Source organism: Lucilia sericata, unplaced genomic scaffold (genome assembly GCF_015586225.1).
Source record: "Lucilia sericata isolate MDLA Ls3-8-SP2 unplaced genomic scaffold, ASM1558622v1 Contig000619F_arrow, whole genome shotgun sequence".
NCBI lineage: Eukaryota > Metazoa > Arthropoda > Insecta > Diptera > Calliphoridae > Lucilia > Lucilia sericata.
In genome coordinates this window covers 20,858-45,908 of record NW_023994625.1, presented here as the reverse complement: position 1 = coordinate 45,908, position 25,051 = coordinate 20,858, and the positions used below count along the sequence as shown (strand labels likewise).

Sequence of the window (25,051 nt, the reverse complement as noted above, 5' to 3'; positions counted from 1 at the left end):
TCCTATTCAAATCATACACCATAATACAATAGTTTTTAAACAATACTAAAATTTGAAAAAAATGTCTTTTTTTCTTAAATTATTTTAAGAATCCTCAAAAAACAAAGTCCGTAAACATGTTTTTGGTTTCCATTTTTTCTATTTCCAGTCTTCAAGTCTTATTGCTAGTTACATAAAAAATAGATATAACTGACTTTGTCTTAATATTCCTCAAATAATCATAATATAATAGTTACAACTTTAAACGTATTCACGTAAAGTCAACTTTTTTTTTGCTTTTATAAAATTTACATATTTTCATGCTAAATTAGCAAACTAAATATTGTACTTTTATTACTTTTGTCTCTAATATTACACATTTTTATATGATGTATTTGCAACATAAAGTAGTAGTAACAATAAAAATTTATGCTCACAGTGATGATCACTGCACAAGAAAAGTTTTAGAAGCAAAAAGAGAAATTGGATTACGTTCTTTTGGTGTAATAATTATATTTGTAATTACAATTTCATTTGAAGTAATTGTAATTTAAACTGTACCCTTTACTATATGTAACTTGTAATAGAAGTGTTGCCAACAACAAGTACTTGAAATTGTAATTGAAAAATTTCTAATTGCATACTTGTAATTGTAGGATTTTTCCCCTTATTGTAATTGTAATTAGTAATGTAATTTCAATTAGCAATAGCTTAATTACAAGTAATTACGGTAATTGCTATACTTCAATTACAATTTAAAGTAATTGTAATTGTTATACTTCAAATACAAGTAATTGGTTATTTCTCAATGACACATTGCTAGTAATTGTAATTGACCATGTAAATAATTACAGCCCCCAAGCCTGATTACAATTTATGACTCAAAACGATAAATCAAAAATAAAAATATAATAATCTGACAAGTCGATTATAATTACCTACTTGTTATCTGTTAAGCTTTTTTGGGAAAACTTTTGATTTTCTATGTGAGAGAAAGAAATGGTTGATATTTCTTTATCCTTGTCTCACACACAAAATCAAAAGTTTCCCTGTGTGATCCGACACTTGCTAGGACCCCAAATGATTTGGAAAATGATCTATTTAGTTATTTTGATATAAATAATTACAGCTTTGAAAAAGCTTTTTGGAAATTTAAAAAATAACTTATTGATTTGCCCTCGTATATTTGTCGTACAATAAAGATAAAATCCCAATTAGTAAGAAATATGTTATTTTTGTAATGGTTTCTATAACAAAACAAATAATAGAGGTAAAAAGATATACATGTATAAAGCAGCAATAAATTTGTAATTAAAAAATTTTTGTAATAATATACAAGACCAAATATTGATAATGAGCAGAGAGTATAATAAAAAAGATATTTAATAATTGATTATAAGGGATATTCACAGAGTGTCTTAACAAATGTATAACATATAAATATTTAAAACTTAATTTCGTATAAAAAATATATAATTTTAAATATACATATTTAGCAATTTAATTAGTATCTGCAAGTGCAAGATATTTATACTGTGAACACTTTAAATATGAATAGTATGAAATATGAGAGTGCGCAGAGATTTAAAAGATTTAATTTTAAGGAAAAGAATATAGAAATTGTTCTATTTACATAGACAGTAATAGTTTCTAAACAAATCAATAACTTTTGATACTTTTAGTCTAACTATTTAAAGGCATTACTTAATTGTTACCGAAACTTTTAAACGATTTTTGTCCCCATAGAGGAACTAACGGTAAATTTATTGATTAATTTTAAAATTAATGAGTTTTCTTTTAATGTCAGATTCATGTTTAAAATCTTTGCAATCTCTGCATACAATTGGCAAATGTAATATTACTCATTGTGAACGCTTTAATGTGAATGTAGTGTATCTACGAACTAGTTCTAGTACATTATGGCAGCAGAAAAAAATTTCATGTTAAAAGAGAGAAGAAAATTTTATAAAAAAGGTGTGAAGTATTTGCCCACCAAAACCAATTTTGATTTGTGAATTTTTTTTGTTCATTTTCTGTTTAATTTTCGTTCAAATAGAATAATAATGAACATAAATGAATTTATTGATATTTTGATTTGTTTACCTTGTGGTTTGCCTGGCTCGGTTTCTTTAGTTGATTTAATTGGTTTTTGTGCGTTTTTTACAACATTTTTTCGTATAATTTTTGTAATTTAATTATTATATTTATGCCATAGTAGATTTACGTTTAATTTTTGTTTTATTTTTCATTTATGATGAGAACGATAGAAAAAAAGTTGAAATTTAATTAAATGTATTTTTCAAATGAATATTCATTCATTAAAGTGAATTTGCTTTAAAAATTAATATAAATAGTTTCAAATATAAATTTCAAATACGGCAATAAAAAGTCCTTGATAAAATAAATTTATTTATTTAACAAGGAGATATACAATTAACGATAGTAAAAAGTTTCATATCAAAAAAAAAAAAAAAAAAAACTTATTATTTGGATTTAATATAGCCTTTAATAGCAAATGTTGCTTTTTAAATATTTAACTTTTTTTTATAACTTTTACAATACATTTTCTCCTAATTGAAATCTATTACATATGTATTTGTAAATTCTAAGACAACTTTCCCAACAAGAAGAAAACTAATGCAGTATTTTCTTTCAGTAATCCAATACTTCAGATTCATAATAATTTAGTAATTTTCTTGATATGAAACTTCTCATATACTATGTTAGAGCATTAGGATGGCACCTATTGTTAAAAAACCTTGTTTTCGAGTTCTTCTTATAAATCCTAAATAATAAGAACTTTTCCAAAAAAAAAAAAATTAGTAAAAAGTAAATACTTAATGACTTTTTCTTAAACAAAGTTTTATTTTTAAAACGGGTTTTGAATCAAATTTTGTTTTATAAACCTTTTGTAAAATAAACTGTTGTTTATAATGAGGTTAAAATGCTAAGTCGTTAAGGGCAGTTGTTCTCATATAAAAAGTCATATTTGATTTATATATTTATAAGCTTTATATTCCCAGAATTGAGTTTGAGCTTTTGAAACAAACTTATGACAATATGGTAGTTGGAGATTTTAAAAGCTTCATAATTATTTTAAGCGACGTTTCAGTATTTAAAACGTCATAGTTATGAACCCAAAAATTGTACATATCTTATCAATTGATACAAATACATACTTAATATGAAGGGGATCACTTTATTCTAAAATCTATCTAATTACTGAAACATTTTACGATAATTAACAATAATGTGCCACCCTAATTTATATAATTTTAGGCTTGAATAATTTATCTTGTGTATATTTATTAGTAGCAAAAAAAAATCAACCTTCACCAAGTTTATTTTTTGTTATTTACAATTTTTTTATATATAGCAGTCGTATTAAAGGTATAAAAAAAGATTTCAACCAATGTCATTGGCTTTTTTAATATTTATTTAAAAATCCTTCACCAATATAAAGAAAAAAGTAAAAAAAAGCGAAAAATAAAAAAAAAATAAATTGAGAAATAATAAGAAAACTACCTTGTTCAGTTTGTTGTTTCTTATCATCTTTAAAACATCGTCGAAAAAGGACAGACAGAACAGTAGTAGTAGTGGTAATATTACGGAAGGATGGCAAACGAAAAAAGTTAAAGTGTAGTGAATAGTGGTAGTAGCAATAGTGGTGGTTTGTTGGTTGGTTGGTGATAGTGATGACAAATATGGAGGAAGTAGTAGTAGCAGTTGTAGTAGTAATAGTAGTGGTTCAACATACAGGAGTAGGTGGCAGGACGTTTAGTGAGATCCCGATAAAAGATTCACGTTAAACAAATCATACACACACATACATACACATACAACCATGTCAGAGACGGAAGTTTAAAAGAAGTGAGTGTTAAAAAAACAATAAATTTTCAGGAAAATTTAACACACATGATTTGTTGCGCATTGCAAATAAAAGGAAATGCACACGTACACAGACACAGAGTTATATGAAATCAATAAACAAATAAAGATGTAAAATAAAAGGAACACACACATAAAGGAGAAGAAAAGAGAAAAAAAGAATAAGAAAAAAAGTCAGTACAAAAACAAACAAAAAAGAAAAAAAAACAACACAAACAATATACCAAATTTAACAAAATAAGTTTCAATACAAAAGTTGTTGAGTAAATATTCAGCAAGAAAATAAAATACAAACATTTAAAATACTTTTTGAAATTCAATTTTCATAATAAAATTCTTCTTTCTTACCTTTGCCATACAAAATGGGAATGTGATCAGTGGCCAAACGAGTTTTGGTTTTGATACCAACCAACAGGGGAGAGCCACGTCTGGAGGCCACGCACTCACCGGGGAAATGTTTGGATTTAATAGCAATAGCAAAAGCACCTTCCTGTACAACACAAAAATAATAAATAAATTTTCTTATTATAGTTCAGTTGCGAAATATTAGATAACTGGGATAGACTTTGGCTCAGCACTAAAGTTCATCCTAAATTCCATAAGTGAGATATACAGAAAAATTTAGAAAATCTTGAGACTTTTACTTTAATATCTCACTAAGTTTATAGCTATAGTTATGCTGATTTTAAGCCGTCTGATAATAATCGTAAAGCTATCTAAAATTTCTTATTTTTTAACACTAACCAATTGTTGAATGGCCTGTTCTACTAATTCTCTGAAAGAGTAACCGGGATGTTGTTTCCACAAGTGATGTACCAATTTGGCAATAACTTCTGTATCAGTATCAGATTCAAATTCAAAACCTCTCTTTTCCAAAAAGGTTTTAACATCTTTGTAATTGGTTATGATGCCATTGTGTACCACAACGAAACTGTTCTCATTGTCTGAACGCTGGGGATGTGAATTCCTTTCGCAGGGTACACCGTGGGTAGCCCAACGTGTATGTGAAATACCGACATGTGTACTAATGGGTTCTTCATAGTCCTTACCACTGAAATCTTTAAAAGAAATACAGGTCGTTATAATTAAATTAAAAGTTTTGCTTTAAACTTTTTACTTACTTTTGGCTATGGCTTCTTCTAGCGCTTTAACTTTGCCCACACTTTTAACCATAACAGTATCCTTGCCATTGGGTCCATCAATAGCTACACCAGTCGAATCATAGCCACGATATTCCAAACGTTTTAAGCCAGTTACCAAAAGATCTAAAACCTCAGCACGAGATTTAGGTGTCAAGTAGTTAAGATAAGCGAAAATTCCTGCAATATGGAAAAAAATGATTAAAAATTTTTAATACCTTTTAATTTTTTTAATATTAACAGTAATATTGTATTACAGCATATTCCCTTTCATTTATTTCAATTCCAGATATTTAATTAATATTGTCAGAATACGCTATTTAACATAAAGACAGCAAATTAACAATTTAGGAAATAATTTCATCAGCTATAAATAAATATATAGTTTCCTTTGATTAGAATGCCTGACTGAAAGTAAAACTAAATTGAAAGTCGTATTCTTACATTTCATCATCAAGTTCCCCAGAGTTAAACAAAAATAAATAGAGCAAAACAACTCAACATAAATTGCTTTATTCAGTGTAGAAAATTGTTATTGGCATTTCACAAGAAGAGAAAAAAAATAAATAAATAAATTCTTTCACCCTTGTTTATGAAATGTTTCTTTTGAAAACTTATAACTGATTACCTAAACATTGTTATGGTATAAAACTTTGGCTATAAACAGATTACATTGTCATCGAGCATAATGTGTACGAAAGGATAATCATTTAAATAACTAAACAAGGAATAAACGGACTAAAATTTTCGAAGCATAGGATCCATAACTGACACATTCTTAACAAGTAAGAAATTATAGTCGGGCGAGGCCGACCGTATAATACCCTACACCTTTGACAAAAATATAATGTGATATATTTGCCATAATAAAGCATTTAAATTGAATTTTACCTTGCATCAGATATACATACATAAGCCGTTTATTGTTGAATAAAATTGTGGACATTTAAGTGAAATTTTGATGGGGGCTTTTCATAGGGGCTAGGGTCATATGAGGACCTATTATTATGGAATTCGTGAGGGTCATCAAATCTTGTATAGAACTTGGTTTTTGCAGCTTTTTTCGAGATATGAGCATATTAAACATAATTATGAACTTAAAAGCCCTATTCGGCGGGTTCAGTTGTATGGGGGCTAGGTGAAATAATGGACCGATGTAAGCCATTTTCAACTGGCTTCGTTAACGGTACCATAAAAGATCATGTGCCAAATTTCATTGAATTATCTCCAAAATTGCAACCTGTAGTTTGATTACAAAATTTAAAAGCCCTATTCGGGGGTTCAGTTGTATGGGGGCTAGGTGAAATAATGGACCGATGTTACCTATTTTTAATAGACTTTGTATACGGTAACATAAAAGATCATGTGCCAAATTTAATTGAATTATATCCAAAATTGCGACCTGTAGTTTGATTACAAGGTTTACAAGCCCTATTATGGGGTTCAGTTGTATGGGGGCTAGGTGAAATAATGGAACGATCTTAACCATTTTCAATAGGCTTCGTCCCTGGGACAATAGAAGATCATGTACCAAATTTCATTGAATTATCTTCAAAATTGCGACCTGTAGTTTGATTACAAGGTTTACATGGACTGACGGACAGACATAGCTAAATCGACTCAGAAAATCTGAGCCGATTGGTATACTTTAAGGTGGGTATAGGACCAATATTATTGTGCGTTACAAACATCAGCACAAACCCAATATACCCTCCCCACTGAAGTGGTGTAGGGTATAAAAATCCAAACCATGACGTACTACACTACATTCTATATAAATTTCAATTTTATGCCAAATTTTCCAACTCTAAAAAAGCATTATTTAAGATTTCTTTCTTATGTTAATTATTGTATCAAAAATTATTAGTTTCCCTGTCTGTGTATAAATCAAATGTTAATAAACGAATGGGTAAATCAAATACTACACACAATAGCAAACACATTTGTTGTTGTTTACATAAATTTTAACAAACTATTTAAGAAGATTTGCTATTAAAAGGTCGTTTTTGCGTGTGAGAGATGAAAATAAACATTAATTACTAATTTTATTTCAGCGTTTATTAAAGGTAAGTATACCACAATGATTTAGATTAGAAATCTTATATCAAAAGTAATTGGTTGGGGAAAACTGTAATGAATTTCTTTAAACCACATTACGTATAAAACTAACGTAATTAACTTGAAAATTAAATATTTATTTCACAGATGGAAGTTATTTTGACAGCATCAGCAAAATATCTAAAGAATTTAAAGTTTTTTTTTTGACAGGTGTTTCAAATTTAATATTGAGGTGGCATAATTTGTTATATGTATGTTGGATTGTTGGAAATTCTTTGTAGTATCTGCATATTTGAAATGTGTATTTTTAGTCATATGGATTTAATTGTTTAATTTTGAATGTTTTTAACCTTTCACTATAAACTTTGACCTTACAATGACATTATAAATAATAACATGTGTTGTTTGCCAAAGATTTAGTATTGAGCTCGTTAGGGTATTTAATCCACTAATAAGAATACGGTCACAAGATTAACAAGTAAGAGTGCTATGTTCGGCTATGCCGAATCTTATATACCCACCATCAAATAATGTGTATTAAATTCCAAGTGAATTTCGGAAAATGGACCTGTACTATGTAAATTCATGTTTTTGCTACCACAATTTAAACATTTAATGGATTTTTTTTAAACTGATTTATCGTATATAAAGAGTAATATAGTCAGGGAGATGGTAGTACTTATTTTATCATATTTAATAAATTTGTTTAATGATTTGATTTCCTGTATATTTACTTATGGTCAATTTTGGACCGATCCACTTAAGATTTTGGGGTCAATAAAACTTGTTATGTCACTTTCTGAGCCTTATATGAAGGCTTTGATCCAATAAGACCCAATGCTTATATTATATGGCAGAAAGATTTTAGATCCTATAAAACTAGTTCATGACTCGCTATACTGCTATTTTAAGCCAGTTATGGCCGTTAACGTCATTCTATGAGAAAGGCCGTTTATAGGGGATAAGGTCAATTGTGGACCGATCCTCAAAAAATATTTATGCAAAATTTCAGCTCTTTAGCTCTTCTCGTTCGGACTTCGTGCTTTAAATAGACAGACGGACGGACATGGCTAGATTTTCTGTGTTCAAACGGAATGACAAAAACAATATGCCCCATCTTTTTTTATAGTGGGCATAACAATTAGAGTAAGTGAAAATTATATAATTTCATTACGAAATTTTTACTGTTTTACGGGGAAATTATATAATAGAACGCACACTTGTGATTTTATTTTTACTTTGGGGATTTTCTTTAAATTTGCTAACAAATGAAGGGTTTCCCACTTATGACCATACCCCAAATACGGTTTACGTCATCTAATGAAAATAAAAACACATTTAAGATAATACGAATACATTTAATGTAGTAACATGGTTTTATTAGAATGTTTCCTAAAATTTGTTAATTTTTTTTTTAATATTTCTCAGTTAATTGGCACTAAATGGTCAAAGGAATTTGTAATAACTTTTTACATTTTTAACCGATTTTTGTGTTTTATTTCATATTGGCTGTTAAAGTCCAAAAATATGTTTTTTTTTAAATTTCAGAGCCGTGGTGCCACCAGTTAAAGTGGTCCTTCGCGCAAAAATTTTGCAGAATACTCTTCTATAACTTAAAGTATAAGTCTAGAGGCAGAGACGGCCGTTATTCGCAACTTCTGTAAAATTAAAGAATTTTATATTTGGGACTCAAGTATACAGTCAGAAGGACTAAAAGATGAAAATGTAGAAAATTGGTGGGTGATACGACTTTTTTATTTCCATATTCAGAATCAGCACACCAAATAACACTGGGATTAGTGAAAATTATTTAAAAAGTTTTTTCATCATTGGTCTGTGTTATTTGTAAAAGTATATTTCCGTTAATTTCGTTAATTGAAAAACATCTCGGGAAAATTAAACAAGAAAATGTGTGATCCTAAAAATATGCTGCAAAAATATTGTAATGACTAATAACAGTAAATGTTAATAGCATAAATGTATAGCTACTAATGTTAGCAGACATTTGTATTTAACATAACGACGACTCCACAGTGGTATAGGAATGAAATAAATGAAATAAATCTGTAACTTTTAAATTTCACACAAAGAAAAAGTGTTGCCGAGTTTAATTTCTGAATTCATACATTTTGAAAAACAAATTTTGCTTGAAAGAGAGTTTAAAAATTTTGCATAAAATATAAATTTTTTATATAAAAGTAAACTTTAGAGCAAAATTTTTCAAATGACATACAGTGGACGTCCAATAGTACGTATACTCTTTATTACGAATATCCAATAATACGAATGGCAAAATTGTTGCATTGTCTACTCTATAGTACGAATAAAGTCACAATTTTTCTGTTCGATAGTACGAATAACGCATTTTTTATGGGAATTTTGGTTTTATTTACGTTTTATTTACGTTTTTATTTTATTATTTCGGTATCATTCACCTTAAGCTCAGTAATTTTGAAGTTTTTTTGTATTTAATACAAGTGTTTTGTATTTTTAAAAATCCTATACACACAATTTACTGCATGTATATTTACAAATCAACAATTATTTAGTGTTATTAATTTATTTTATTGGAATTTTGATGACCCAAGAGAAGAAATTAAATTGGATGATAACGCCAATGAGGAAAGTATTTTATTAGTTCCCGACAATAACTCTGCTGAGAACAATATTGAAGCCTCAAAAGTGCTGTTATTGAAAAAGCCGTAAGAATCATTTTACAATGTAATAAACATCGATGTTAAATGATGGATTTGTTAATAAGTAAAATTATATTTATATACATATGTATGTATGAACTGTTAATTTTGAAAGTAGTGTGACTCCACATTCCAAACAATGGGTTTAAGGATAACTATTCTAATTTTTAAGAGAAAATTATAAATTAGAGAATTGTGGTATATTCCATTCAAGTTTTTAATAAAAGTTTTATGTAATCTGAACATTTTAATACATTTTAGAACACATATGTAAATTGCAAATTGTCTTTCGCACACATCTTTTTAAAAACATTAAAATTTAAAAACTTCTACATATATCTCATTTCAACCATTGGACTCACGATACTTTCAAAATTAACAATTCATATACGTAAATATGTACCTTTTATGCCTGTTTATGTACAAGAAATTTATTTAAAATTATACACATTTATTATATTTTGTTCCGTTATGTAATTTTTCATGAAAAATAAAACAAAAATAAATAAAATCCAATATTTTATGTGTATTATTTGAATTTAAACATACAAAATGTGTTGTTCAATAATACGAATTTTTCGGTATTACGAAAGGGCCTGACACTATATAATTCGTACTAGTGGACGTCCACTGTAGTTGATATCAATTTACGTATATTAACTCATAGTAGATGGCCAAATGTGTTCCTACTTACTTATTTTGTAAAGAGTTTCAATAACCCTACCTAATATAAGGATATCATTTTATAAAACGAAACGACAAACGTTCAAAAAAAAAAAATTCAAATTTCCCAGTATTCTTCATACAATTTGTTTACGTTAACGAAAGTCCTATTCCTAAACAATTTTCAAAATTCCTTTAAATTAAAATTTTTATTAATCTTTCTTTCTGCCCATTCACTAATTTAATTATTCTCATTCATACGAACGTTATCATTTTTAACTTTAATCAACCAACTGGGTGAGTAATCGTTAATCTACGTAAATTAATGAGTGACTTTATTAAGTGTATAAGATATCTTAGTTCCCTTAGATTATAAATTTATAAAATAAAAACAAATAACAGTTTAAACGTATACAAATGTAAGTATTTTATAGATACAATTGATAAACATATTTATTTATTTATCTGTATAACATAAAAAGAAAATGTCAACAAAATAAAAAAACAGTAGCGAGTCTCAATTATTCGAAATTTTAAATTTAAATTTTTTTATCCGATATAGTGATGAATTGTATAAATAAACTTTGGTACAACGTTTACAAGAATACTTTTTAATTTATTAACATTTTGATATTTTATACTAATAAAATGTAAATACATATTTTATTTCATTGTCGTTCGCTGTAGTAAAAATGTTTTCAAATTTTATATTTATTAAATTAGTTGCATGCAACATGATTGCGAAATTTTATGTGCAGTAGCAGCAACCAGTAAGTCACAGTATGACTGTGTGTCATCATTACATATACACACACAATACTTTTAATGGCAAATACCAGTAACATTTGTCATTCTTCTATATGAAAAGATTAAATTATGCGAATAAAATATTGTCAATTTCAAAATGATTTCAGAGTTTAACAAAATTCTATCTTCCATTATGTGCGAGTACGAGTATTGTTCTTTTTTCAAGTCTTTTCATGAGAAATATACTGAAGAGTATTGTTAATGTTTTCTACTACAAATTCTTTAAATTTTCTCCTGCACTATAAACGTGATTGAAAGGGATTTATTTTCATAGAACGTTTATTTTGCTTCTTCCTATTTTTCTCTATTTTTCTGATTTTTTTTTATCAATTGAAATTTCCACATGAATAAAAGTCATGCACAATTGAAAATACAATTTTTAAACACTTCTAAAGTGACCAGATAGATTTTAAAATAAGATAAAATTTTATTCGAACATTTGTTCGTCCTTTTGTTATTTTTAAATTATATATTTTCTACATAAGTATTTAGATAGAAATTGTTTGTAGTGAACTTAATAATTTCAAGACTTTATAAAATTTGGTTTAATGTTATTTGTACCAATAATAATAATAATTTTTCATATGACACATTTTTTAAGTTTTTCAAGTTTCTGTTTTGTAAATATTATCTAATAGCTGTCACTTCAGTTCAAAGGCACGTAGCTGCTTGCACATTTATGTATAAGTAGGTGTTACAGTATTTTGATCACATAGAGGCCGTTTACTTGTGAGCCATTTAAGAAAACGCATTCGTTTTGTAACACAAAAGTAAGAAATAAACCCGTGGTCTTTGCCTCATTTACTAACATGCTTTGAATATTTTATAAAGGTAATGCAAGCTGTTTTCGAAACTGATCCATGGAAAATGTTCAACAATTAACTGTTACTCTTAAGTTTGATAATGATTTTTAATTGAAAATTATGCACTTTTTAAAAACATATTTTTAACGCTAAAACTAATGTTTTTCTTATTCTATTATGGCAACTCTAATTTAAATCAAATAAAATGCCAAAAATAGAGATCAAAAAAGAAGGAAAAATTGAATATTTTTTATACACAAAAATGTTCATTCAAAAATTCGAAAAAAAAACTAAAATGTCATGCTTGGCAATTTACTTTACATATTTATGTACATGAAAAATGGTGGCATTTGATTCTGGACAATCAGATGTAAATTGTAATTTGCAAATTTTCAACAACCGGCTTTTACTTACATACAAATGCACACACCAATGCATACATACATATGTACATATTTACTTACATTGATACGGGTATGTGTCTATGTATTTATGTATGTATGTACTTCTAAACGTGTCTCTATGCTAAACTATTTTTCGTAACTAAAAGATACAAATACTACTATATACTACTACTTGTTATAATGCAGGCAAAAATGAAAACAAAATGAAATAGAAACAAACTTTAACAACATAAAAAATATGAAAAGAAAATAACAAAACTATCATAAACACGTAAAATATGGACAAAAAAATGTCTACAGTTTGTACTCATAGTTATGTCTGTCTATCCGTCCGTCCGTTCATTTGTCTGCCTATTTGCCGGGTCTATGTGTGAATTCAATAGCAGGCGCGTCTATGCCATGGTATAAATAGTTGTGTTGTGCCCAAATATGGGTAATAAAACGGGGCACATGTTTAGTACATTTTAGGAAGTTATGCCAATATAAGAACTTGGATATTAAAAGTTTTTTACTTATCGGGAAATCCATACATTTTTGCTTTAAATTATATACATACATATTTTAATTATATTTGTGTTTACTATTTAAAGAAAACCAAACGAATATTTAATCAATGAGTACATAAATATGTATGTATGTATTTATTGCCTTGAAATCATGACATTATCCTTGTTTTATTATTTATGGTAAAAAATTAAACTAGGAAACAATTACAGTTTCTTACTTACACTAATAAATTGCCTTAAACAAGATTAAAGATTTTATTGTAAACCTGTCCGATTAAAAAGAAAATCAAAAAAAATATGAAAGCCAATGTTTTCAATAATATATGTATGTATGTATTTAATGCTCATAAATATGTAAATTTCACAGACACATTTAATATACACACATACATACATACATGCATACATACATACATACATACATACATACATACATACATACATACATACATACATACATACATACATACATACATACATACATACATACATACATACATACATACATACATACATACATACATACATACATACATACATACATACATACATACATACATACATACATACATACATACATACATACATACATACATACATACATACATACATACATACATACATACATACATACATACATACATACATACATACATACATACATACATACATACATACATACATACATACATACATACATACATACATACATACATACATACATACATACATACATACATACATACATACATACATACATACATACATACATACATACATACATACATACATACATACATACATACATACATACATACATACATACATACATACATACATACATACATACATACATACATACATACATACATACATACATACATACATACATACATACATACATACATACATACATACATACATACATACATACATACATACATACATACATACATACATACATACATACATACATATCGGCTGAATAAATTACTTGGTGATGTGTCATAACGTTCAATGTCATAATGTCCATGGACGATATGACAATTTCAAAAGTGTCATAATATCCACGGTATTGCGACACTTTTAAAGCAGAATTGTATTGGACAATTTTTTTAGAATATAAGAGAAGAAGAGAATTGCTCCTGGGGTTTTAAACTCTGGGATATTTCGAATACCTGCTTCGATAAATTAAGCCATTTTTGATAAATGAACTCTTTGATCCATGTACATTATGTTACATAGGACATTATGAGACTTTTTAAATTGTCAAAACATCCATGGACACTACGACTCAATTTAGTGTGTCACAACGGCCATGGACATCTATTTTAATACTATCCTATACGAATTAAATACTAAGGGCCGCTTTTATAGTTCACACTAAGGGAAACAATGTTACTTAAGTTTGAAAATTTCATAAACAATTTTAAAACTTACGTGTAATTTCTTCCCTTAGTGAGAACTGTAAAACCCAACCTAAAATTTTTATCTCTTGGAAACTATTGGATATCCAGTCTTATTTGTAATATCTTAAGGCAAATTTTGTCGTACGACTCAGTCGAAATCTCCATGGAGATTCTATAAGATTTCAATGGATATGGATTAATGCACTTTTCATTTGTTTAATATCAAATAGTCGCTAAGGCTGGATTTTTCAGATCTAAGGATTTGAAATTTGTATGAAATATTCAAGCTTAAGTGAATTTTCTTTGAGTGTGTGTCTGTCAGTACAGAGGTCGTGGGTTCAATTGCCACCAGAGATTATGGGGGACTTTGTATTGGAACTAGTGTCAAATGAAGCCCGATCATTACGAAAATCGGCAGCATCAAAAGCTCAAAAGGCCTATTCGATGGCTACGGTTGTATGGTGTCTAGGTGACTCAGAAAGTGAATCTGAACCGATTTCCATAATAATCGTTCCCAATCGACTTTATATATGTACATTTTCTAAAAATCAATGGTCAAAAGTATTATTTCAGACTAAAATTTCTTATATCTGTGTTTATATTTCAACCAATCTTTGTGAATGGGAGACCTTCACCATTTGTAACACCCACAAAGTACATGCATAAAATACTTTAAGCACGTTAACAACATCTAAACGATCTCTTTTCATTTCGTTTCAATTTGTGTTTTATATTTCAGTTTTTTTTTTTTTTTTTTTTTTGCATAAAATACAATCAGGTTTGTTGTTTTTTTATTTCGGTGTTTTTCGATTTTTTATTTATTTGTGTTGCTATTATAGACGATTTCCTAATAATGTATAATTCAGGTTTTAACTTCTTGCAAAACTTGTGTCATATAATTTTAATTTTGTATCGGATTTATTATTTTGTTGTATATATGAAAATGTATTTATGTACATATACATGTATGTATGTATGTAAGTATCTGTGGTAGTTCTGTGCTGTTGTAAATGTTGTATTTTTTGTAAACGTACTACTCGTATCTATTAGGGATTTAAAAAAAACTTGTGCAGGTCTTGTTGTTGTTTCTGATATTTACAACAATGACGACAACATGACTGTTTTTGTTGTAATAAAACTTACATATTTTTTTTTGGTATATTTTAGTTTGTTTAGTAAAATCTATCATTGTTTTTGTTGTTGTTGTTCGATACCGTGATGTATCAGCCGAAATTGCTAACACACCCGTTTTATTCATTTTAATTTTTTCCATTTTATATGAATTAAATGTGAACGTGTCGGAGATAAATTTTTTACCATTACTGAATCTAAAATACTCTGTTAGACAACCACTACAACAATTCAAATAATAATTTCAACCAACAACAATGACGACAACAACGTTATAAAAAAAATTAAATAAAAATAATAATAGTAACCAACCTGAAAACCAATTGAATTTTTGAATGTTTAGTTTTGGTCAAATAAATGCTGTTTGCGATGCGTTATTAAGAGCTGAAGAAGTGTGTGGTGGTAGGGGAGTGTTGCTCTGGGGAGGGTTAATTGGGTTGCGGTGTGATCTGGTGCGGTGGCATGCACAATTATTGCATAATAATATTTTTTTTTATTTTCAATTTCGTTTTTATTTGCTTGTTTAACATACACATACAAAGTAAATAAACTAAAATTGTTATAACAATCATTTTACGTACGTACATACATACATATGTATATATCTAATTATACCAACAACAATAGTGGCCAAAAAAAATTGCTTTCAACTTCATGCTCTATTTTGTATATTTCGGTAATTTGCAAATAGCACAATTTTTTCGTATAATAAACGTAAAACAATTTAGGTTTTTTGCATAAATATTGTTTTATAGCTTTATTTTGATGTTTCTGTCCAGAGCAAACATTTCATAGGTGAATTGTACGTTAGTTTTAGCTAATGATTTGTGACTCATTGCAAACTAAACACATAAACAGTATAGTATATCCTGAGTTTAAATAAAACATCAATAGAATTAGAAATGTGATCCTATATTGTGAGTAGTAAAACAATTTGTAACCGATTCTTATCTACAAAAGCTTTATGCAGTGTTTATATTACGATATTTTAATTTACACGTTGACATTTGTAAGATTTTTTTTTTTTCATTTAAGACATCTTCACACTAGCACACAAGTAATATGATCTGTCAAAATTTTGTGTAGAAGAGAACGGATGGGATCGTCTAAACGCAATATATAATGAAACCATCACACATTGAGAGAAAATACGGATGGGAAATTTGACAGTCGTATGGCTCTTCATTTTTTGAAATTATTTTTTGAAATTATTAAAAAAACAAGCAAGTCGCATTAGATCAGGGATGTATTTTTATGTAAACACATACAACAAATGGCTGTTCCATCTTACTTTGTTATAGTTTTATACCAATCGTGTAAATACGAAAAATATCAATCCTTTTACTTTTTCATTAGACTTGTCGAACGTAAAGTGTGATCGTCTGAAGAGCTCTATTAAAGGGCTCTTCAGACGATGATGACTTATTATTGCACCTCGACACACGATTAATATTGTGATATTTTCCAAATACATATTATGTATATAAACAAAATATATAGGCAATACTTTAATTTCGGAAGAATCTTATTCAAAATTTAGACCCAATGTACATAACTTACGAAAGTGTTAACTATCATATTGCTCTCACTTTTTGACATTTATGATCAGTATCGGCTCATTATCAAGCTTTACTTTTTGGCTTAACAGGTTTGTTAAAAAACAAGCTTCAATCAATGTCGTAGGACTACGTGAAGTCATTATTTTGCATTAGCAATAATAAAATAATATTTCAATAATATGTGATATGCGATTGCAGAGGAGGCTCTATATTCATCCCTCTGCACACACTCTGTATTATAGAGTGTGTAAGCTAATGTGTCTCCAAAGCTTTCGGAATAATAATATAGGAAAGTTCGACTTTATCGATGTTTTTACTAAGTGAGACAAACATTAATCTGGCATTACATTATCATTGAATTGAAATGTGACCGGGATTCTAGTATCCCTTATTTAATTGTGCAGCAGAATTATCGGTCTGAAAAACGTAATATTTAACTTTATAAAAGTGGTACAATAACTTCGTCTTAATAAGCAACCGAAAAGACAATATTCTCCTGGTAACTATCCAAAACATGGTCGCAATGTTACATATTATCAAAAGTTAACAAAAAATCTGAGATGATGGAACAAAAATTTAAAAATTTTTTTGATATTAATAAAAGCAGAGTATCGTCGATGTTGCTACGGACAACTAGGGGTCGCGGAACCGTTGGTCTAAACCACATACTTAGATATTTGAAGACATTGTAATAATTTAGTAATTTGTTTGGAAAAACTAATATTTTTCTATATAAAAACAAATTTTTATGTAATGTTCACAAAATTCTCATACAACAAACATATTCTCTTTTACATATACATATAACAGTATATATATTATTATTTTCCCCAAATATAAACTGTAATTATATGTACGAACGAAAAAAATAAACGAAAACCTAACTGACTGCCGATATATGTATGTATAAATTTGTCTGATTAAACTTGAGGCGCCAAAAACAATGTTATCATTTATTTATAATTTTTATTATTTTTTAACTTTTCATTAATTAAAACCGTTAAAGTTTATTTGCATTCTGTCATTTGCTTTTCAATTTATTTAATAACACTCTACTTACCACACATTATGCCACTGTTTTTTTTATATTCTTTAAAATTGAGTTTTTATTATATCTGAAATGAAAGAAATGAAAAATCTTTAGCATCAAGAATAAACGTTAAATAAACTCATACATATAATTAATTGTATTAATACTATATTGGGAAGACATACAGACATTCGAACATTTATATTAATAATCATACAAACACTTGTGATGTGAAATATAATTAATTCTACTGAGTTTTACTACAAATGACTTTTACTGCTTGAATTTTTTTATTTTTTGTTAAATTTGTATGCTGCACAGTGGGATAATATTAAGAGAAAAATATATCAGTTGGACCAAAAAAAAAAAAAATTATACATAATCCCCCTTATTCACAAACAAAATTTTTATTTTATAAACGTATTATAAATTAGATTTTGTATGGACATTTTGTTTTATAAACCATTTATAAAATAACAAGTAGGAAAGTATAGTCAGACATGGCCGACTATATAATACCCATGAGTATATTTTAAAACTTTTTATTTTTCATAAAGAAACTTTTATGTTGAATTTTACCTTAATTGCAAAGTATTTAAGTAATTTATTGATAAAAAACTAATTTTCTAAATGAGGCTTTATATAGGAGTATAGGTCAAACATGTGCCGATCCGAAAAGGATATATTTTTTAATAGCAGTTAGTTATGTTGAGTTTCATTGCGATACAAATGGTTACAAGTCATTTTTTTACGTTTAAAAAATTTTTTGAAGGAGGGTTTGTATGGGGGCTAGGGTCAAATAAGAGCTGATCATTACGAAAATCTGTAGTGTCATTTATACGTATATAAAACTGATTATTGCCAATTTTTGAAGAGATAATAGTATATTTGACGTCATTATGGCATAAAAAGCTGAAATCGGGAGGTACGGTTGTATAGGGGCCGATTTCAACCATTTTCAATTTTCGTCCCTGTACGAAAAAAACATGTTTGGTCCAGATTTCATCAAATTATCTTGAAAATTGCGGCTCAATCGACTCAAAAGTGATTCTGAATCGAAGGGTATAATACCCTTCGCACTATAGTGGTGTAGGGTATAAAAATGTTGTTTTGTGAATAATGTACATATATTATACAAAGTTAAGTATTCATATCAACTTAAAAGTCGGAAATATAAAAGTATTCCTATAGAAATAGCATTAAGTCCATTGTGCATTTTACTTAAAACGCATGCCATACTTAAAGAAGAAAAGTCATTATTCAAGCAGACTATTCCCAAAGAGGTAGGAAAATTCTACAAAGAAATTGTTCAAACATTTAGTTGAATTAATAAACTTTCGTAACATGTATTAAATTAAGACGGCAAAATTAAATAGCAATTTTATTAAAACAGAAATATCGATAAGTCAGTGGAACCACAATATTTTAACAGTAGCCGAAAATCATGGACAAAAATTACCCAATCTGTATACTTTGTGAACAATTGAATTATCATTGCAATTTGCAATATATTTTTTATGAAAAAGATATTTTCTTTGATCCAAATATGTATCTTTAGATCGTCTGTTGTTCTTTTTGTGTGTAAATTAAAGAAATGTCTCCAGATATTATTACTTATCATACATACAAGGTGGCGCAAAAGTAATCCTCCTATTAGAAAATGCTATAAATTTTGCGATTGGCCCCTAATGTCAGTTCTGTTTTGACATTTGTGTAGTAAACACAAGCGAAATACACGTTAATAAACAATGTTACGCTACACTGCTCCAGAACGCGGAATATTGCTGAGTATTTATTTGACCAATGATCGGTCGGTGACTTTGGCACAACGTGAATTTCGTCCTAGATTTCCTGGCCGTCCAACGCCTACTGCTGAAACACTGCGCCGTTTAGCCGCTCGCCTCGAAGAGACTGGCACAACACGAGATGCTGCCAGGCGTGCCACGCAAATGGGTATCAGTCGACGGTCTTTACAGCTAATTTTGGTACAAGATTTGAAAGTCCAAGACGGTGCATCAGCTGTTAGTTGCTGACCGCCAATCGCGTCTAACATACACTCAAGCCATCCTTAATCACCACCAAGAGGAAGATGATTTTTCATCAAAAATAATCATGAGTGATGAGGCTCATTTTATTCTTAGCGGCTACTTAAATAAGCAAAATTTACGCTTCTGGGGCACTGAAAATCCGCGTGTAACCCACGAAGATCCATTACACTCGCTCAAAGTCACTGTATGGTGTGCTGTTTTCGCTGGAAGAGTCATCGGACCTTATTTCTTCGAAGATGTCGCGGGCCAAACAGTTACTGTGAATGGTGAGCGCTACAGAGCAATGATCAACGACTTCTTTTTGCCGCAACTTGATGAATTGGGATTGGAAAACATGTGGTTCCAACAGGACGATGCAACGGCACACACTACACGTGCCACAATCGATATGCTGAAGGATGCATTTCCCGGGCGCCTAATCTCCCGTTTTGGCGATTTGCACTGGCCAGCAAGATTGCCTGATTTGACCGCTCCAGACATCTTTTTGTAGGGCCTTTGTAAGTCGCGGGTTTCTGTCAACAAGCCTCAGACTCTTGCAGCTCTTAAAGACAATATCCGTCAAGAATGTGAGGACCTATCGCCAGAAGTTTTGGCCAAAGTGATGGAAAATGCCATAAAAAGGCCTCAAATGACAATCAACTGTGGCGGCGGCCATTTACATGACATCATATTCTCGACTTGATGTAAAAAAAAGTAGAAGACCAAATAAAAATAATCCACAAGAAGAATCAAAGTTTTTAATTTTTTTTTTTTTTTTTTCTTTAATTACATCCAAAAAATAATGAAAGTTTACTTTTGCGCCACCTTGTACATGAAATGTAGACATTACAGGTGTTTCTTAAAAACTAAAATTGATTTATTAATTAATAATTTCAATTTTAATCACCGTGCATTAAAAAAATACATGCACATAATAAGTAAGCTTCGTGCTAAATGTGTAAATACAAGACGCGCGAATATTAATGTTTGTATAAGAGATCATATTTGTTGATTTCTTTTTTTATATGCATACATACATACAATGTATATAAATATTTATGCCATACAGACAAACATACCAAAGGTGTACATAAATACTTGTACTTATATCTACATATACAAATAAATTTGTAGCAAACCGCCAAAAAGGTTAAGTGACAAACACAAAACTTTACAAGAGGGTTTCTTTTTATCATACACTATTTACTTACATGTATATACATACATACATACATACATACATAAGTGAAAAATTAATATGCATTTCTCAAAAATCGCAATGATTCTTTCTGCTCACATTTAATTATTTCAGATGATAATAATTATTCATGAACGAAATTAACATTTTACATAAAGTTGGTAAAACTATATTCGTGGTTATGGCGCAATATGCATGTTGTACGTACGTACAACATACATACATATGTTTGTATAAAATATTGTACAAATGTACTTGTTTATTGTGTATGTACAAATATTGTAGATATTTGTAGTTATATCATTTTATAGTTTACACAAATGGCAAATTCATGTTATTGTTCTTGAGACGTGCTTTTTATATAGTGATTTCCCCGTGGTACCAGTTCACATAAACGTGTGTATGTGCATGTATACATTAGAGCGACTCGCTTTGTATACAAAGTAAACAAGTAATATTTTTATATTTTTATCCACGTAGAGTGTAAAAAAGTACGTCGAAAAAGAAAATCTTTTAATACAAAATCCGGACTTTTTGACATAAACAACGTAGGGATAGGACCTAATTTTGGTTATAACCCTCCCGGGTCATGTTACCTTGGTCAAATCTCCATCATGGTGTTATTGCAATATCCCGGGGAAAAGATTTGGTACCAATACCTCTAGTCTGCCGGGAGTATAAACTGGTGATGATGAAATGTATCCTCGGCCTTTCCTTAGAATGATTTGACATGGGGTCTATCCAGAACACCATATAATATGGCACTACGGGTGACCAGATGCCCGTAGGACTTGTCCTGGCTGGTCAGTTGGTTGAGGTTCCTTCGGTTTAAACCTAAATTCGCGGGGAGAGAATGTTGGTTTAAGGACTGTTATATCCTATGCCATATATGTCTGGATTCTTTCTCTGGGAATTTCCAGGTTGACTCTTGGTAGTTGCCTGTCATTCCGTAGATCGTTCTTTATGATCTGAGAATGGAACTGATGTAATTGGTGAATTATCGGGAAAGACTTCTCTCCCCGACAGGAGACTAGTACTGATTTAGTAGACCTTTTACTTCAGGGAAATTTTCGGAGCTGTTGCCATCCTAATTGACTTTTGAAATTCCTACATCCTTTGTCACATTATCTCACATACAGAGACATCCTGATTTATTGGCTGGGTATTTCGGACTACCAAATACGTCTCTAGGTGCTGTTGGCGAATCAACAGAGCCATCTCAGTAGTTTAAAAGGTTAAGTAATGCACTGGAATGGGTCATTAGTTGATGGGGATTGCATTTTAAATAATGCAATCTTTCATGACATCATAAAGGTGGTCACCTTCCCATATAACGAAAGATTGATTTCACCTGATGTTGGGGTAGTCTCCCTTCTGTTGGCTTTAGACCAGTGATTGATTTTTCTTTGTCGAGGTTTGCATTGGGATTGATCCCATGCTGCCTGTCATTCCGCAACGGGACTACTATGACAAGAGATTAGATAGCTCGAGTACATCAGCAAAGTGCTTGTACATGGACCGGTACAGCCATGTACAAATATTGCCTCCTGAGTTCTCCATAGAAGGATTCAGAGGCGCGTGGTAGACCGTCTCAAGTCTACCCGTTGGGTGAAAAATATCACCGTGAAATAAGGCCGTCAAGTCAGGTGTTCACGTTAAGCACTTAGACATCTTTTGGTTATAACCCTAATGTACATACATAATATCTACATATTACATATGTACCTTGTTTCGGTTCCCCAAAATAATATGGGCAGTTTTGAGAATACCAAAACGTTGGAATTTTTTTAAAATAGTGACATGAAAAATCGTGGCTATTATATTATCTTATAGAATTAAATGTTTTACAAAATCATACAATTCAAATTTGTGCATCTTATGAACGATCATGATAAAACCCAAAATATGTCATAAATTTTGAAAGTGATAACAATCTCATTTTTTTCTCACAGCCAGTCTAATATATATATTACAAATATTTGCGTAAACTTTAAGTTCTTTCTTTTATATTCTTTGATTATATAAGCGCCCACTATTAATGAGAACGTAGAAGAATTTTTTATATATTTACAGCTTTCCCTCAAACATTTTGCATTTCGCCCTAATTACAAAGTGTTCATTTGCTAAAAGACTGGCATAAATTAAAAACTGACCATGTTACTTAAATGAATTTTTAACAAATCTTTTAGTAAATGCCAATTAAAGTAAAACAATAAAACATGCACTGTCGTAAAAATCACTCTTTTGCAATAACATTGAAATCTTAAATAAGCCTTAAAGATTATGGTTTCTAGACGTTATTACTTCCACGAAATATTGGTCTTTGCTCTATCGGGATGCGAATGTACATCGGTCTAGAGTAGAGATTTCTAAAAAATAAAACTATCTTCAAGACTTTTTAGTATTCGATTAAAAAGCAGATTTGTGAGTTATGTCAGTTTTGTAGTAAATGAGCGATATATTCAGGGTCCTGCTGAGGGGAGGACCGAGATTCCAACATTTTTTGTCTTTCCGTCCACATTTCAAAATCAATTAAAATGCGATAAATCTTTCTAGGACTATAAATTACTAAGATAACGAATACATGTGTAAATGGTGTATCACTAGTCGAGGGATATCTGTATTTTGAACACATACGACTATAAATAAAAGTACATTTTTATATATTTACGCACATGTTTAAAATTCTTTTTAAAGGCGGCTTTTAATTTACTAAAGAACTGCTGTGAACTTTTGTTTCTTTTTTCATATAATTTGTGATTTGTTTTTTTGTTCTTTCTTGTTCTTTTTTATCTTAAACATGACCGACTAACATTTCGCTCTGAGTACTATGGTCACAATGTAATTGTCTGAATAAGTGGGTAAGCGTGTTTTATTTATTCTAACCCTGCAATTCGGGGTAAGTGCACTGAACTTGTGATTCTTTCTTGCCTTTTAGAGTTGAATTATCTGGTTACATAATTACCGTTGTAGTGCATTTCAGTATTTGCGTGTACTAGATAGAAATTTATTATTGACTCTAATAATTACTAACAAATTTTAAAAAATGATTAAAATGTAATTTTTTTTATAAAAAATTTCTTTTTTTTAAATTCTGTGCATACATAGGCGAATGTGAGTAAAATCATACAAACACATACATACATAGTTATTTTACTACACTCCAAGATACATATATACATGTATGTATGTATGTAAAATATAGGCAATATTATGGGTTTTTGTACCCGATATTTATAAATAAATTTGGATAAAATTCTCGAAATAATGACTGAGATTAATCTGATTCCTAAGATAACTAAAGCATCGCTGTTTGACAAACTTATATGTACATACCATATGTATAAAGTTTTCTCGTGAAGATCAATGGTTAAAAAACATAATGTATACATTGTTCTTAAGAAAACTGTTGGAAAATACTCCGATACACATACACTTTGTACATCTGTCCATAAAAACGTTTTTACGTATAAAGTTTATTTAAATTCAATAAATTTTAACAAAAATGCAATGGCATAATTTTAAATACAAAATATTTATTGTTTTAACACAAACACACATACATTTATTTATATAGCCACACGCATACAAACAAAAACGCATATTGGTGGTAATTTACAAAACGGATTGGGAATTGACTTTGCATTTTAATTATTTTGGTAGAACCATACAACACACGATTTTATCAACAGCAAGAAAGGGAAAAAAAAAACTGTTGAATTATTCTGCTGGATTTTTTCTCTTGTTTTTATTA

General features: G+C 29.3%; 1 protein-coding gene across 8 annotated transcripts in view; it reads right to left on the bottom strand.

Annotated features, from left to right (window-relative positions):
• The window catches only part of LOC119606756 (glutamine--fructose-6-phosphate aminotransferase [isomerizing] 2-like), a 40,101-nt gene that overhangs the window by 7,684 nt on the left and 7,366 nt on the right, over positions 1 to 25,051 (bottom strand). For 2 of the 8 annotated variants that reach the window (XM_037960315.1, XM_037960318.1), the window contains exons 2-7: positions 18,103 to 18,157; positions 4,989 to 5,186; positions 4,612 to 4,925; positions 4,216 to 4,357; positions 3,505 to 3,531; positions 2,083 to 2,106 (exon numbers count right to left, since the gene is read on the bottom strand). In XM_037960315.1, coding sequence (XP_037816243.1) covers positions 2,083 to 2,106; positions 3,505 to 3,531; positions 4,216 to 4,357; positions 4,612 to 4,925; positions 4,989 to 5,186; positions 18,103 to 18,109 — 712 coding nt within the window. In that variant the 5' untranslated portion in view covers positions 18,110 to 18,157. The remainder of the gene's footprint in view (positions 1 to 2,082; positions 2,107 to 3,504; positions 3,532 to 4,215; positions 4,358 to 4,611; positions 4,926 to 4,988; positions 5,187 to 18,102; positions 18,158 to 25,051) is intronic. The other 6 variants (XM_037960320.1, XM_037960316.1, XM_037960317.1 and 3 more) reach the window with 3 other exon arrangements.